The following is a 17,914-nucleotide window of genomic DNA, read 5'->3' as shown; positions in this document are numbered from 1 at the left end:
TTCTATATGTGTTTCTCATTAAAGATTTGGGAGAAAAACTAAAAGAAAATTAAGAAAAAAAAAACAAAAAATTGAAAACTCAAATATGTATTTTGGCATAAATTCAGTTCCCTCCAGTTTGTTTTATGAATGATTTTCGTTTGTGTCGTTGTTCTCTTTTGCTTTTTCATATTTGAAACAGATTTTTCTTGTTGAGGGATCCTTAGTTTTGTGGGATGTTTTGAGGTGTCCCCCAGTCTTTTTTCGGCTCTTGTATCGTTCGGTTGTGTTTCTGAGGTAAATTTAACAAATTGGAACAAAAAAATATATAAAAGAAATTTTGAATTTTTAAATAGAATAATCATTTAATAAAACGTGCGGTTGGTGTTTAAAAAGATATCCAATGGATACATATAGATTTTAGATATTTGTGTAAAAAATATATGAAAAGCTAGTGAAAATTTAAAAAAAAGTTTATCTATACAAAATATAAAAATATTTTAAATAAATTATTTTGAAATTTATAAAAAAGAATGTATATTTATGATGTGCTAATTTAAATTAATATTTGCAGCAAAAAGAAATGTCTAAAAATCATTAAAGTATTTAAGAGAATATAAAAATATTGCATCAAGAGTTCAAGTGCTCCCCAGGAATCTGCCGTTAATTATGGCACGTTTTTTATTTTATTTAGTTGCTGCTGCAATAATTTCTGGTAAGAATTAAGAATAATTTATTAATCCCCGATTTTCGTTGTTCGATTTTAACGAAATTTCATTTATATTGATATGGTTATTTTATTTTTATCTGTTACACCTGAACCTGAGGCATCTGGGTATTTTTCTATTCACTTAGGCACTATTGGGTTCTAAAATACATATTAGTTTTTTAATGTAGCAACTAATGCATTTATAGTGTTTTAATGAGTATGTGGAGGGTTTATACCAGGGTAATCGAATTATTCGATTTTACTCTTGTTCGAATAAAACGAATAATTCGAATAAGAGATTTTAACTTGTTCGAATAATTCGATCACACGGTTAAAATTAATGGAATTATTCGAATAATTTAAATTTTTTTTAAAAAAGTTAAGAGTGAAGTTTCGATGTCGGTTTTTTAATATTTAATTGTTAAAGAAAAACAAAAAATAATGTTAAAGTTAACAATTCAAGTATTGATAATGTTAAAAAACATTCGTAAACAAAGTCCATCAATAAATTTTCATCAGAAATATTCTAATCAGATTAACTCCTGAATAATCTGCAAAACAATTGACTAGCAAACCCTTTAATTTCCGTTTTGGAGCTGAATTCAAATACAATATAAACGTATTAAATTTTTTTTATCTATTTCATTAATTAGGGTTTTAAATTGAGTAACTAATTCTTTTGTAAATTAATTATTCACTATTTCTAAATTATTTATAACAAATTGTATTATACATCAAGCTCTATCAACTTTGCCGAATCTATGCTTAATAAAGTGGTCTTGGGGAATTACACATTAAAGGGAATCTGTCCAAAGTTTTATATCATTGTCAGTGAACGTGGCTAATTTGAAGTCAGGCAGTGCATGATTGACGCATTTACAAATACGCAAAAAGTTTATTACAATGTTAGACACAGATGTTCAAAATCATGTATAAGACGACTCCATGCATTTCTTGCAAGAAAACGTTAGTTTGCTATATTTGTGTTTATTTCAATGTAATCATTATAAATGTCATCCTCAATATCACTTTCGATGACCGTTTCAAAATCACATTCTCCATCACAGTCAACTCCACTTTAATCTAAGTTAATATTTTGATTATTAATTGCGATTCTTCTAATATTTCGCTAGCTAAATAACAAATATTTGATTCCGTACCTTTTATTTTCATTTAATTCAAGTCCTAAGTTTAAAATTTTGAAAGATTTGTTTTTAGAATTCTAACTGCTTGCAGTAATATTTATATATTTATAGAAGGAGCTATCGGAACACTCATCTACAGTGATCGAAAGTCCCTTTGTCTTTAGTTATTTGTCGAATTTCAGAAACAATACTATTTTTGTGAGTCTTAATAGCTATTTAAATTTTAAATTATGAAAATTTTTCAGCAATTTAATAAATTTAAATATATATCAACATTTATTCGTTTTATTCGATTATTCTACATAAAATTGTTTGAATTATTCGTTATTCGAAAATGGCCATTTTTAAATTGTTCGAATAATTATTCGTAAGAAATTATTCGATTAGTCAAATTAATACCCTAGTTTATACACATACGCTAGGTCATCGAAATGAACAAATCTGACTCCATTGGGAATTCAACTGATAAGTATCAGTTTCTTTGGAAAGTATCAGAAAGCTCAACAAATAATACATATATACAATACATACATCGACCCCTTTGCGCGAAATTATCGTATGTTACATTTTTACATAGTAAATTATTATAACGATATTCGCTATATTTATGGAAATATTACTAAGTTAATTTTATCGTATATGAAATTTAATTTACTAAATCGGTTATTGTATCGAATTTAAAATTTGGTATTGATGATACCAGACAAAGCTAAGAAATTTAATAATAATTACGCTCTCCTGTAAAATTTGTTTTTTGTAACATACGATAATTTCGCGCAAAGGGGGTCGATATATTTACAGTTGGATTGTTGCTGAATCAATTGTAAAAATTCCTCAAAATTATTGCAATGTTCCTTAATCTAAATTTTGGCTTTCATACGATTTTCTACAAAAAATCTCAAATTTTTACTCGAAAAACAAAATTCATATTGAAATACTCACGCCATAAAATCCAACCTGTAGCCCAAATATGTAGATCTACCCAGATGAATATACTTTATTAAAATATAGGACATCTATAGCTAAAACAGCCTAAGAGTGTTTAATGGATTTCCATTGCCTTAACTTTAGTTATGGAAAAACATAAACATATGAAGAATGGCATAAAAATGCGAAATTTTTTTACTTTAATTTTGAAACATTTGCACAATATATGTAAATCTATTTAAAGAATTTACCATTGTTAGCTGTGACATTTTCCCATCTTTCTGGCATTATATGGATTCCGAGCCAAAAGAACTGCTCATCATTTGAGGCTTAGAACGAATCAAGCCAATTTCGAATACTCTGTTCTGAATGAAGCGCATTCGAGAGAGAGCGTTCTGCATTGATCGAAACAAATAGTAAACTCGTCAACCACTTCATTCTAAATACTTTTTAACAGGTATTCCAACATGTGTCCGAGTGTTGTCATGATAGAATATTACAATTTCATGTCTGATCGCATATTCTGGGCGTTTTTCGGTCTGTCCATATTTCAGATGGCCTGACTTTACATACGATCTCTTACGCATCGAGTTATCGTAATGGATCCATTTTTCATTGCAAGTAATGATTCGGTGCAAAAATGATATTCTTTTATAGCGTTGAAGCAGCCTTTCAGACATACAAAATCGTATTTCAAGGCCTCTCAGCTACAATTCGTATGGTAACCAATTTCCTTGATTTCAGATGAATCCTGATGCATACTCGCAAACGTTTTGAAATTGCTGATTGAATAGCTTCCAATGATTTCGATAGCTCTTGTTGAGTGTGACAACAATCTTCATGGAGTAATGCCTGCAATTCTTGATCTTCAAACAATTTTGGCTGGCCTGGGCGATCTTTGTATTCCGTGTCAAAAACACCACTTCTGAACCGAACAAATCCAGCTTCACCCTTTTTTTCAAATTAAAGAAGTAAACCAAAACTTCCTGCATATGACGCTTTAACCTCGGAGTAGTGACCAATTGGGATAAAGTTATCTTCATGTTGATCCTAGAAATCTTTACTGGTACACACCAGCTGAAATTTGGCGATGTGAAGAAATCTAATCTTTTGGCTATATTTGTAATGATTTGTTTTCGAAGCAACTTGTGTATGTTCTCACATTATTGTCGTCTGTAAATACCTTAAATAATGCGGAGCAATATTGTTTGCTTTATAATGTTTTCCGGACAAATATTGACATTTGATGTTCCTTCTGAAATCAAATTGATATCCAGAAATAATCACAATTTCCAATTGTATTCAGTAGTTTCTAATTTTATTTTTAGAAATTTCCAACTGGATTTCAGAAATTTCTAGTTATATTCAGAAAATTCTAATTAAATTTCAGAAATTTCTAATTGTATTTCAGAAATTTTACTTAAAAAGTTTCTAATTGTATTTCAGAAACTTCCAATTCTTTTCAGAAATAGTAGAATTTTCTGAAATACAATTTGAAAATTCTTAAATACAAATGGAAGTTTCTGAAATATAAATGGAAAATTCTGAAATATAATTAGAAATTTTTGAAATTCAATTAGAAAATTCAGAATTATAATTAGATATTTCTGAAATTCAATTGGAATTTTCTGAAATACATTTAGAAACTTCTGAAATACAATTGGAAATGGTGTAAATACATATATTTGTTATCAGTCTTTCAAACTGTTTAAAGAATATTGAAAACAAACTGATTGGTCTATATGACGTCACTTGACTTACATCTTTCCGGGTTTGGGAATCAATATGCCTTTTATACTTTTCAAGAGATTGGAAAAAACCCAATGAATAATTTGGATTTAAACATAAAGAGAATTAGACTCTAAACGTAATATGTAATGAAAGCATTTGATATTAAGAGAAATTACGGACGAAAATTTGGCCGTCATATGGCTCAATTTATTTTTTGAAATTTTTTAAAAAACAAACAAGTCGAATTAGATCAAGGTTGCTTTTGTTTTGTAAACAAATCAGAAAAACACTAACAGCTGTTGTCATCTTAAATACTTCATACGGATCGTGTTTAAGTAAACAACTTTTATTACATTTTATTCGGCATACGGATGAATTTTCATTTTATTTTATTTTCGTAAAGTCTTATCGTCTAAAGGCACCTTTAATAATTGTAGGAGTAATACAAGAATTGGTTCTATTTGGAGTAAATACATTCTCTAAGTGATTAGCAAATGCCTCGACTTTTTCGCCGTTGGTCATTTTGGATGCGTATAGTTGATTCTTAATAGGGTCTAAGTTTTAGTTACTAAGAGTTGATTCTTTTCACTCTTCAAGGTAACACGTAATGTATTTTGACACTGATTAACCTGAATTCGTTAAGCCATTGACATCTGAGAGTTATTTTCTCTCTTATAAGATACTCTACATCAGGGAAAGGCAACCTATACTATTGCATTTTACGATTGTATTAGTTATACACTCTCTCCGCTCTCACCACGAATCGGTGTTGCCAGTAAACTTTCGTCGCTTTTCCCCAATTAAAAATGTAAAATCTCATATTGTTCATCATACATCTTTAAATGTTGGGACATATTTTTTTTTCGCTGGCAACGCTGATTCTTAAATTGTCCGATAAAAAACGATACACAACCTGCTTGTTTGAGTTCTCAAGCTAGACTGATTAAAAGTTGTTTATTTCTCTACAATGCGTGTGCACACGTACGTAAGAGAAGAGTAAATGAAAAACGCGGCGCCCATGTTTTGCCTATCCCTGCTCTACATTTACGGGACATTTTGAATGTCTTATTCTCCCCAAGGAGATAGGAGTTGCAGATACTGTGACAGTGCTGGTATTTATAGAATTTGCTAGAATATAATTGAAAAATTCTCTATATACATTAGGCTGGGTAGATTTGTATGGACGGTCAAAAAGTAAACAAGTAAGAAAGTATGGTCGGTCAAGCCCGACCATATAATACCCTACACCAAGTAAATGAGTAAAAATATTTTTCTTTTAAAATATCAATAATTTATATTTTTGAGTGATTTTTGGAAGTGGGCCTTATATGGGAGCTATGACCAATTATGGACCGATCACCATAAAATTAGGTCGTGTGATTTATGTCTATATTAAAGTTAACTATGTTGAATTTTATGTGTTTACCAACATTTTTAAGCGATTTATGCACGTTAAAGTGATTTTCGGAAGCAGGTCTATATGGGAGCTATGACTAATTATGGACCGATCGTAACAAAATTTGGTGACATGAATTTTGTATATATAAAACTTATTTGGAGCGAAATTTGTGTAGATAGATATATAAATTCAACATTTATGACCGATAAAGTCCAATTTCGAGGGGACATTTGTATGGGGGCTAGGTGAAATAATGGACCGATTTCAGCCAGTTTCAATAGGCTTGGTCCTTGGGCCGAAAAAGTAATATGTACCAAATTTGATCGAAATATCTTCAAAATTGCGACCTGTACTCTGCGCACAAGGTTTACATGGACAGCCAGCCAGCCAGCCAGCCAGCCAGCCAACCAGACGGACGGACGGACGGACGGACGGACATCGTTTAATCGACTCAGAAAGTGATTCTAAGTCGATCGGTATACTTTAAGGTGGGTGTTAGATTAATATTTTTGGGCGTTACAAACATCTGCACAAACGCATAATACCCTCCCCACTATGGTGGTGTAGGGTATAAAAATCGTATAGCAGAAACGCAGTCTACGGAAAATTCTAAGAAATTTTCCCCAAGAAACCATAGGTCTAAAATCAAATCCTATCTTGAGCATTTCGTCTTTTATCCAATAAAAGAAACTATTAAAAAATATATACTGAAATATCATTGGATAAAAGACGAAATGCTAAAGATAGGATCTGATTTTAGACCTATGGTTTCATGGGGAAAATTTCTTAGAATTTTCCGTAGACTGCGTTTCTACTATACGATTCTCAATTATACAATTCTTGTAATGTCAAACAAAAGAAAATATGAAAAAAATCAAAGTTTGACGTTATAGGGCTAAATATTGAAAACTCTCCCTAGTAATTCTACCTTCTGCAATTATTGTATCATGACTAAAATATACAAAATTTATATTTTTTAAAAAGATATTCTTAGCTTTCTACACCATTTCCAATTGTATTTCAGAAATTTCTAATTGTATTTCAGAAATTTCTAATTATATTTCAGAAAATTCCAATTGAAGTTCAGAAATTTCCAATTATATTTCAGAATTTTCCATTTATATTTCAGAATTTTCCAATTATATTTCAGAAATTTCCATTTATATTTCAGAAATTTCTAATTGTATTTCAGAAATTTCCATTTGTATTTCAGAATTTTTAATTTATACTTAAAAAGTTTCTAATTGTATTTCAGAATTTTCCAATTGTATTTCAGAAATTTCTATTTGTATTTCAGAAATTTTCTTTTGTATTGCTATTAGAATTTTCTGAAATACAAATGGAAATTTCTGAAATACAATTGGAAAATTCTGAAATACAATTAGAAACTTTTTAAGTATAAATTAAAAATTCTGAAATACAAATGGAAATTTCTGAAATACAATTGGAAAATTCTGAAATACAATTGGAAATTTCTGAAATACAATTAGAAAATTCTGAAATATAAATGGAAAATTCTGAAATATAATTGGAAATATCTGAACTTCAATTGGAATTTTCTGAAATATAATTAGAAATTTCTGAAATACAATTAGAAATTTCTGAAATACAATTGGAAATGTTGTAGTTATACGATTGACATGATAATGCGGCAGTCCATATGCGGCACTTTTGTTTATTAACAAACCCGTTGTGCTTCTCAGAAGGACAAGCTCATTCGGTAGTGTTGTTTAAGTGTCAATCTATTCATGATGTCGGTCAAGTTCGACCGACTATACTGAGTATATGAGCAAAATATTTTTTTTGAATATTATGTAGATACCAATATTTGTAAGAGAATTATGCTCGTTAAAGTGATTTTCGGAACTAGGCCTTATTCAAAAGCACTTACTTATAACTAGGGGGCGGATTTATATGCAAATGCATGTTTTTTCTCGAACGTCCAAATACAATGTAGACTAATTATCTATCCAAATCGCACATTTTGCTGCAAAATGGCATCGATTTGTTAGTGCATATTTCTGCATATTTTATTGATAATGCATATTTTGTTATATTTTACTTCAAAATGCATATTTATATGCATATTTTGCCAATTTTGAATAAAAATATAAAACGTTTGTCGTTTTGTCGGCAATACATTGTTTCGACAAAATTTTTTTTGTCGAATTTGTTATAGAAATAGCAGTAAATGTTATCGACTAACTTCTTTCGACATGGAGTAACTGGCATTAAGTTTTTCATTTCTCTATCAGTAATTGAAAATTATCATTTCAAAAATTTTTTCTTTTAATTGAATTCATTAAATGTATCGAAAAACATTCATATTTGTTTTCATTGCAAATTCGATTTATAAGAGATTTCGTTATCGAAAGATTTTGTAACTCCACATACACAGTTACCGCTCCTGACAGTCATTTCCAAGCAGTTCTACGAGACTGTCGTAATCTAGTGATTTTGGATAACTTAGAGACAAATGCACTACACAAATAAAATACACTATAGATTACATAGAGACACTTAAGTGACAATTGTCTTTATGCTAGATTACATGGGATGTATAAAGTAACCAATTGACTTCTCTCTGCATTACAAATAGCACGTCAAATGACCCAAAATATATAAATTAAAGTTCAGCTAACATTATTAACAATTTCCGTCTATGTATCCCTTCAATTACTAATTGCTTAATTGTTGGGTAATTACGAGATAAAAATTATGGTTGGATGCTACTTTACAGCACGATCAAAATATTGATGATTTTAAAAGGAAAGTCACAATATAGAAGCTCTAAAGATTATGGCTTTAAACAAGTATTCATACCAAGATATTACAATTAATATATCCATCGTTTTTTCAGAAGAAACATTATTTTAAAAATAGTTTTAGTGCATATTTTTTAAATTTTTAGGTCATATTTTGATTTTTTTGAAGCTATTTTAGGCGCATATTTTCAAATAATAAATGCATGAAAATCCGCCCCCTACTTATAACCTATTTTTGTAATTCCGCAAGATCAAAATTCATTTTAGACCCATGTATTCTAGGACAGTGTTTCTTAGAATTCTTTGCACAATCTTTCCCCACAGCTGATATAAAACTAGACAAACCGAGTAAATGAAATAATTGTTTTTATACAAAACACAAAATAATTGGTGCCAGTATTATATTGGTGGTGGGTATATAGGATTCGGCACTGCCGAATATAAGTAACACTCTTACTTGTTTAGATTTGACTTAGCTTTATTTGTTTTGTTAGATTAGTAAATTGAAATATAATTTTGGTTTAAAATTTCTACTATCAATACAAATAAATCACATCAAAATTTAGTCCATGATCTTGATTAAAATAAAAATAGTTTTCAATTTAATTTGGACATTTGCCAAAATATAGGAAAGTGAATTTCTTTGTAAATAAAAAAAAACAATGAGTTAAACATAGAATTTCCCATTATAAATAATTAGGAAAATTTCTTTTTTAAAAAAAATATAAAATTTTAAGTGGCCATAAATCTTGTCAGAAGCACATTTTCTTGTCGACAACTAAAATTAAGTGGGATACATTAACGAAGCCGGCCGGTAAAAGAGAACAACATTGGAAAAATATAAATATTTTTGTACACAAATAGAATATTATGTCAAATAATATAAATTGGGTATATAAGATTCGTACGTTTAGATACAATATTAATAAATGCTTAGTTGTCTATACATATTTTGATACAGTAGTTGTTTTCTTCCATAAATTAATAACACGTGAAACGAAGACAATGCATTTGCCAGCATTTTTACATCCTTACGGAGAAATTTGTTAAGCTTCGTGATAGCCACCTTTAACAAAAATAGTAAAATTTTTTCAAAATCTTGTTGAACTCAAGAACTAACATTGTCCATCCGTCTGTCCGTACGTACGTCTGTCTGTACGTACGTACGACTGCCTGTTGAAGGCATGATAGGGCCTACATAAATATAATACTCTTTGTTGATTAGAAATGTTTAGTATTGAAAGTGGTCAAAATCTATATAGTAGAATCATAGAGTTATAGACCAAAATGTGAGAATACCTCCAAAAAATATACATATATTTAAAACCTTTTTGCAATTTTCGTTAAATGCAAACTCACTTAAAAACAAACTCAGTTTTCCAAATTTGTTTATTATCTTTAACCGCTAAAATTTTTTATTCATTAAAATTTTATATTTCTTCATAGAAAATCATTATAATTTGTTTAGTTTCTAAGGTAAATGAAGTCCATAAAACTTATAAAATTATTTAATTTTACTAAAATATCAATCGTCAAGTCTTAAGGTTTTCACCAAAACGAAATACTTATATAAAAATCATATATTTACTCTTCAAAAGCTCCACAAACCTTGTCCCCTTTAAACAGTTTTAACTTTTTTTCATAACTAATGTATTAGTGGACTAGTGCTGGATAACAAAAAGGAGGGAAGCCGCAAACGAATAATAAGTTAGACTAGTAATATCTAGAGTTTCGTGTTCGGTTTTAACAGAAACCGAAACCGCGGTTTTTCAAGGCCTAAAACAGAAACAGAAACCGAAACCGACAATTATTCTTCGGTTTTACTTTTAATCTATTTTCAGTAGAAAAATTCAAAACTTAGAATTAGAAATAAACATTTTCATCCAATATCGCTAATAACAGATCGGTAAATATCTGAAGATTTATTTAAATTGTATTACTATAATTGCTTCAGATGATGTAGATAGGGTAGGCAAGAAAACCTAATAAAGAATGACACAAACTCATCTAAAACAAGTAAGAAAGTATGGTCGGTCAAGCCCGACCATATAATACCCAACACCAAGTAAATCAGTAAAAATATTTTTCTTTTAAAATATCAATAATTTATATTCGTGAGTGATTTTCGGAAGTGGGCCTTATATGGGAGCTATGACCAATTATGGACCGATCACCATAAAATTAGGTCGTGTGATTTATGTCTATATTAAAGTTAACTATGTTGAATTTTGTGTGTATACCAACATTTTTAAGCGATTTATGCACGTTAAAGTGATTTTCGGAAGCGGGTCTATATGGGAGCTATGACTAATTATGGACCGATCGTAACAAAATTTTGTGACATGAATTTTGTATATATAAAACTTATTTGGAGCGAAATTTGTGTAGATACATAGATAAATTAAACATTGATGACCGATAAAGTCCAATTTCGAGGGGACATTTGTATGGGGGCTAGGTGAAATAATGGACCGATTTCAGCCAGTTTCAATAGGCTTGGTCCTTGGGCCGAAAAAGAAATATGTACCAAATTTGATCGAAATATCTTCAATGCGACCTGTACTCTGCGCACAAGGTTTACATGGACAGCCAGCCAGCCAACCAGACGGACGGACGGACATCGTTTAATCGACTCAGAAAGTGATTCTAAGTCGATCGGTATACTTTAAGGTGGGTGTTAGACTAATATTTTTGGGCGTTACAAACATCTGCACAAACGCATAATACCCTCCCCACTATGGTGGTGTAGGGTATAAATATTGATCACACGATAATTAAACCAAATTACTGTTTATTTATTTAATATAAAAAATTATGCAACATTTTTGTAGCAAATACTTAGTTGTTTTCAAATATCTAATAAAAGTATGGAGTACTATCTGACTCGGTGAGCTTCGCCCAATTGGAAGATATAAATAGTACTACTAAGTCTCCCTTAGTGAATTAATACTAATTTAGGATAACATGTTTCTAGTTTCATGAATCAATAAATCATTGTAATGTGGATTCTAGCTCATTCGAAATGTATTATTAGAATAAAAAGAAGTACCATAAAGACACACATTTTGTATTCCTAATCAACATCCCGCTTCTGGCTCCATTATTATAGAAAATGCTAAAGAAAGGTACCACTAAAGTATTCTTCTTCTAACTCATTCAGAATCATGTGCACCATTTTGAAGAACGAAAAATTATTCCTTAGTTTGGTTTAGTTCTCCTTTTTTGGTATCATAATACCATTGAGTCCCCTATTCTTGATTATTTCTTTACTGAAAAGCGTATTAGCCAACTTTAATGTATATACGCTATCTAATTATATCTGTGGAGTTTGGACAAAACAACTTAAGTCGAGATAAGAAAATATCTTAATTTTTTTTATAATAAAACTAACTTTTCAAAACGCTCCGTTTACACAAATCTGCTTCTTCTTACGAATATTAGTTTCTTAGATATCATTAAAAAATAAATCAACTTATATGGAGTTGTTGTTGATTTGTTTTTGATAAAACAACTTCCCAGCAAAAATTTTGTGAATTTTTGTAATGACAACTAGTTATTTCATGCATTCTTTTGTAAGGAGTGGTGGTTACCCAGCACACTATTTTATTTACTAAAATAAGTACTTATTTTTATACAGGCTGGTAATGAACTTTTGCATTTAGCACAGCTATCTAGTGTGTTTGACTGGAAAACGGGAGGTTAGTGGTTCGCCACCTGTCAAAGCCATCAATTTTTTTGTTCGTATCATTTTCATTTATATGTTGATGTTAAAACTATTGTTAACTTCCAATAAAATAACTCGTACATGGAGCAGTGAGTTAGCAGCTTGACTATCAAACACAAGCAAATAATGTGACTGTTCGATTCCCACACAAGGCAATATTTTTTGTGTTTTTTTTTTAGCTACATATTCTTGTTGTGAATTTACTACTTATTTCTCAACTGATTGTAAGTACATTTGTAAGCTTGACCCCTGAATTTTTTAAAAATCTCGAACAACGGTAAGTAGTGTTTCAGTCAAATAATAAGTAGTTATCGCTTTGCTCCAATTATACTTGCTGGCTTACTAGGTAAGCAAAGTTTTTGCTGGGATTAATTCTCAAAAACTGTTAAATTTATCGATAATTATTTTATTATTTATCCTTTGTATAATTCCTTGAGACAAATAATAAAGTTCTTCAAGGACAAATAATAAAATATTGATCGATAAATTCAACAGTTTTTGAGATTTCCTGAAAAATTTTAAAATTCGACTTAAGGTTTTGTCAAAAGTTCACAGATATATATTTAAAGAGTACCATTAAAATAAATGTTCCTTTATCCTCTTGAACACCTGTCAAGTTTTAATTTTAAATTTGTATAGCATTTCCTATATTATCAACTGATTTTGTATCTATAACACCTAATATTTAACAAATTATCTCAAAACCGAAATAAAATCGAAACCGCGGTTTTGAAATTCTTCGGTTTTTTGGAAACTCCAGTAATATCCATTAACACTTAAAGCAATTAATCTAACAGTTCTCTATTTTTATACCCTTCACCTTCGTGAGAAGGGTATATATATGTAAGTTTGTCATTCCGTTTGTAATTTCCACAATATACTTTTCCGACCCTATAAAGTATACATACAGTGCCGGACTTAAATATTCACACAGCATACAGATTTATCTTTAATCTTCCATATTTATTAAACGAAAGCCACAACTTTCGTAAGGGTTTCAAAAAAATATTTATTTACGTATAACTTATTGAATTATATGGAAAAACTAAACATAAGTTGGCACATTTCAGAAAAAAAATTTAACTAATGTTTCGAAGTCCGATTTTAAGGGGACCAAAATATTCACACAGTTTCTAATTTTTAATAGGAAAATAGTTTTTTTTTAATAGTTTAATATATTGTGGAGTAGCCTATCTTTTTATTTTATTTATTTATTTTTATTTAATTATTATTTTCAACAACCTAGCTTATTGGCCATAATCGGTTATAAATTTCTTGGCGTTGAATCGACCAATTTTTGGTGACGTCAGCTCCAATATTTTGCCATTTTTGTAACAGGACTTCTTTAAGTTGAGTCTTACTAATAATATGGTGCGTTCGGCCAATTTATCCCACAAATGTTCTATGGAATTCATGTCAGGTGATTGCGGAGGAGTCGGGAGAATGTGGGGAACATGATGCACTATTCATATTCGGACGTCATGAGCAGTGTGTTTGGGGTCATTGTACTGTTGAAAATAGAAACGTTCCCAAGCTTTAACTTTAGAGCGCATTGTAGTAGGTTTTCTTTTAAAATATTAAGGTACACTGTTTTGTCCATTGAACCGTTGATGAAAACTAAGTTTCCTACACCAGATGCAGCCATACAACCCCACAACATGACCCCTTATCCACCATGTTTGACAATGTTTACTACATTGTACTATTCCAATTCAGTGTTTGGCCTTCTCCAAACTGTTAGTCTGCTGTCCGATTAAAAAATATTATCTAAGAATAGTATTACGTTCCAGAAATCTTCAGATTTATTTTTGTAAGATTGTTTGTAAGTATTTTTCAATCGGACGACAGAGTAAGAGTTTGGAGAAGACCAAACACTGAATTGGAAAATAACAATGGACAAAACAGTGTACCTTAATATTTTAAAAGAAAACCTACTACAATGTGCTCTAAAGTTGAAGCTTGGGAATATTTCTGTTATCAACAGTACAATGACCCAAAACACACTGCCCATGACGTCTGAATATGGGTAGTGCATCATGTTCCCCACATTCTCCTGACTCCTCCGCAATCACATGACATGAATTTCATAGGACATTTGTGGGATAAATTGGACGAACGCACCATATTATTAGTAAGACTCAACTTAAAGAAGTCCTGTTACAAAAATGGCAAAATATTGGAGCTGACGTCACCAAAAATTGGTCGATCCAATGCCAAGACGATTAAAAGAAGTCACAAAATATTAAACTATTAAAAAAAACTATTTTCATATTAAAAATTAGAAACTGTGTGAATATTTTTGTCCCCCTTAAAATCGAACTTCGAAACATTAGATAATTATTTTTCTGAAATGTGCCACCTTATGTTTAGTTTTTCCATATATCTCCTAAGTTATATGTAAATAAATATTTTTGTAGAAATCCGTACGAATGTTGGGGCCTTCGTTTAAAAAATATGGACGATTAAAGATAAATCTGTATGCTGTGTGAATATTTAAGTCCTGCATTGTATATATTGTGGATCCTTATAGATAGCGAAATCGATTAAGCCATGTCCGTCTGTCTGTCTCTCTGTCTGTCTGCTGAAATCAACTTTCCGAAGACCCCAAATAACTTACATACACGATTCATACATCTCCGGAATTCTTCCGGCTCGGTTGCTATTAAAAATCGAGAAAATCGGTCCACAAATGGCTGAGATATAAGGAAAAAACCAGGATAACCTATATTTTTAACCTATATCTGGATTACTAAGGCATTAATATAGACAATATGGATATCTAATGATAGATATGTCAAAGACCTTTGCAACGACGTATATAAGACCATAATAAGTTGGACCTACAATGGTTCAAAATCGGAAAAAATATTTGTTAACCCTATTTTTTTTCGCTAAACATTAAAAAAAATAAAAAAATAAAATTAATTTTTTAAAATTTTACAAAAAAAAAATTTCCAAAAAATTAAAAAAAAATTTTAAAAAAAAAAATTTTGTCTACCTAAAAATATTTAAAATTTTTATTTTGAAGTATAATTTGGTGAAGGGTTATAAGATTCGGCACAGCCGAATATAGCTCTCTTACTTAATTGGATTTTATTGCAATTTAATTAATTCTATCATATTGATGATCAAATTCAAATAATTTTTTAATTAATGTAATCAATATCGCAATTAAAACCCATTTGTATCTTTTCTTGTTTAAACTTCATCATATTTTAGATGTTTTTAAACATTTTGTTTTAAATTTTTAGGACTCATAATTAATTTTTGAGTCGTTTAAAAGATATCCGTCCGTATGGCTGACTTTTTTCCGGCCCAAGGACGAAATCGCTAAAATTGCTCCACTATTCCGCCTAAAAATTTCCTCCTGATATATCACATCATCGGTCATAAATGTTTAATTTATATAGGTATCTATACGAATATTTCATAGGTAAAGATCTTTATAATGAAATCAAAATTAAAGTTGTATGTTTACAATACTCAAGATGTCATGTTTCTTAAATTCAAGTAGTGCTTAAATATCATAATTAATTAGTATATCTACAATTCAACTAAATTGTGTCTTCTATTACAGTTGCTGCTGCAGTCTATGAAGACTGTGAGGTACCTCCCAGTGTCCGAAATGCCAATATAAAAATTGAAGATGAAGAAGACACGATTCGTGCCATCTACAGCTGTCAGCCTGGTTTCGAATTGCGTGGACCCCATGAATTGATTTGTGATCTCGACACCGATGAGTGGAATGCCAATCCACCAGAGTGTGTACAACAACAAAGATCCAATGAAGTAGATGACGAAGATGCAGACGATTCAGCAGCAATAGCAAAGAGAAAGAAGCAGCAAGATATTCCTGAAGATCGTATGGTATCGCCAGCATTAGCATCTACATTGGACATGAGCTGTGTACAGGCCAAAGTAAAAGCACCCGAAATAAGACATGGTTATGTGCAAAAATACGATAGAAGGCGGCGAGGCGAAAAAGTGTTTTTGGCTGCCTCTTATGCTTGTAATGATAATTTCGAATTTGAGGATAGCGAAATTAATACGCTATACTGCAGTGACCGTAAATGGGTGGGTGAATTGCCAGTGTGTATAGCATTGGGTGAATATACTGAGGGCGATGAAGAAGGTAGGAATTTCTAAAATCTTTAATGTAAACATTTCTAAACTGTTTGTTTAATTTGTTTTTTAAAGAATACGAAGAATATGAAACCGTCGATGAGGAAGTGGAGCAAGATAATGTGGCTTTGCCACCACCTCCACCACCAACACAACCTCAAGCTCCTGAACATTTGCCCGAAGAAATTAGCAACGAAATTCCTGGTGTTGAAAGAGAACATACTGAATACCATGAATCGTCTGAAGTTACTAACAAAATCGCTGAGACTTCGCATCAAGAAGAGTCTCAAGCTGTTACTGAACTACCCGCAGTTGTAGAACCCACTCCAGATCCCTATACTCCTCGTGTACTGGACAACAACTGTGGTGCTGATAATGGTGGCTGTGACCAAAAATGTGAACGTGTTTTGTTCCCTGGTGAAAATGAACCACGTATTCAGTGCTCTTGTTCTCAGGGATTCAGTTTGGATCCTTACGATTATTCCTCATGTCATGGTAAGTTAACAACATGTTACTATAATTTGCCTCTAATTGTCAATTTTCCTAGACATTGATGAATGTGCCATCAAAAATGGTGGCTGTGAGCAGTTGTGCCATAACTTGCCTGGCTCTTTTCAATGTGCTTGCGAAAGTGGCCTGCAAATTGACACCCTCACTGGCAACACCTGCATTGGTAGGTTTCCTATGACATTCTGCACTTAACTATAACTATTTCATTATCTCATGTGTAACTTTTACTTTATCATCCATCCCATCCACGTCCACGTTCACAACACAACTTCATCGTCAACCATCCATCATTGGCTTCATCACCACATTCGGTGTCATCGTGGTCATCATCAATATTAATTAATTGTTTGCATTTAGACATTAATGAGTGCCTTTTACGCAACGGCCACGGTCCCTGTCAGGACACTTGTCGCAACATTTGGTCTGGCTACAGATGCACATGTGATAATTTGCCCGGCACTCAATTATCACCCGATAATCATACGTGTGTCGATAATGGTGAATGTTTACATAATAATGGTGGTTGCTCCCACACATGTCTCTCATCGATGGGTCGTATTTTTTGCTTATGTCCATCGGGATATCGTATGTCTGAGGATGATAAAACTTGTGAAGGTTTGTACTAGCAAGCAAGGTTGTGGAGAGTACCAGTAGACGATGGTAAAGAAAACTATGTTCTACACGCAGAGAAAAAATATAATTGTCCATGGTTACTGTAACCATTTCAATGTTGTTATAAGTTTTCTAACAATATTATAGTCACAGTAAATATTTACATGGTTGTGGTAACCATAATATGGTTAATTTGCAATTCACATGATTGTATCAACCATATGTATGGTTACAGTAAACAAGTATATGTTTGTGACAGCCATTCATATGATAGAGGACTTACCATATTAT

General features: G+C 31.1%; 1 protein-coding gene across 2 annotated transcripts in view; it reads left to right on the top strand.

Annotated features, from left to right (window-relative positions):
- Nucleotides 1-220: 220 nt before the first annotated feature.
- frac (faulty attraction) overlaps nt 221-17,914 on the top strand; it is a 28,081-nt gene continuing 10,387 nt past the window's right edge. The window contains exons 1-5 of one of the 2 annotated variants that reach the window (XM_065505357.1): nt 221-276; nt 554-694; nt 15,957-16,511; nt 16,577-16,996; nt 17,049-17,174. In XM_065505357.1, coding sequence (XP_065361429.1) covers nt 649-694; nt 15,957-16,511; nt 16,577-16,996; nt 17,049-17,174 — 1,147 coding nt within the window. In that variant the 5' untranslated portion in view covers nt 221-276; nt 554-648. The remainder of the gene's footprint in view (nt 277-553; nt 695-15,956; nt 16,512-16,576; nt 16,997-17,048; nt 17,175-17,914) is intronic. The other variant, XM_065505356.1, reaches the window with a different exon arrangement.

This window comes from Calliphora vicina, chromosome 3 (assembly GCF_958450345.1).
Source record: "Calliphora vicina chromosome 3, idCalVici1.1, whole genome shotgun sequence".
Classification (NCBI taxonomy): Eukaryota; Metazoa; Arthropoda; class Insecta; order Diptera; family Calliphoridae; genus Calliphora; species Calliphora vicina.
Note: the sequence above shows the minus strand (reverse complement) of the source record. Positions and strands in the feature narration are given on the sequence as shown.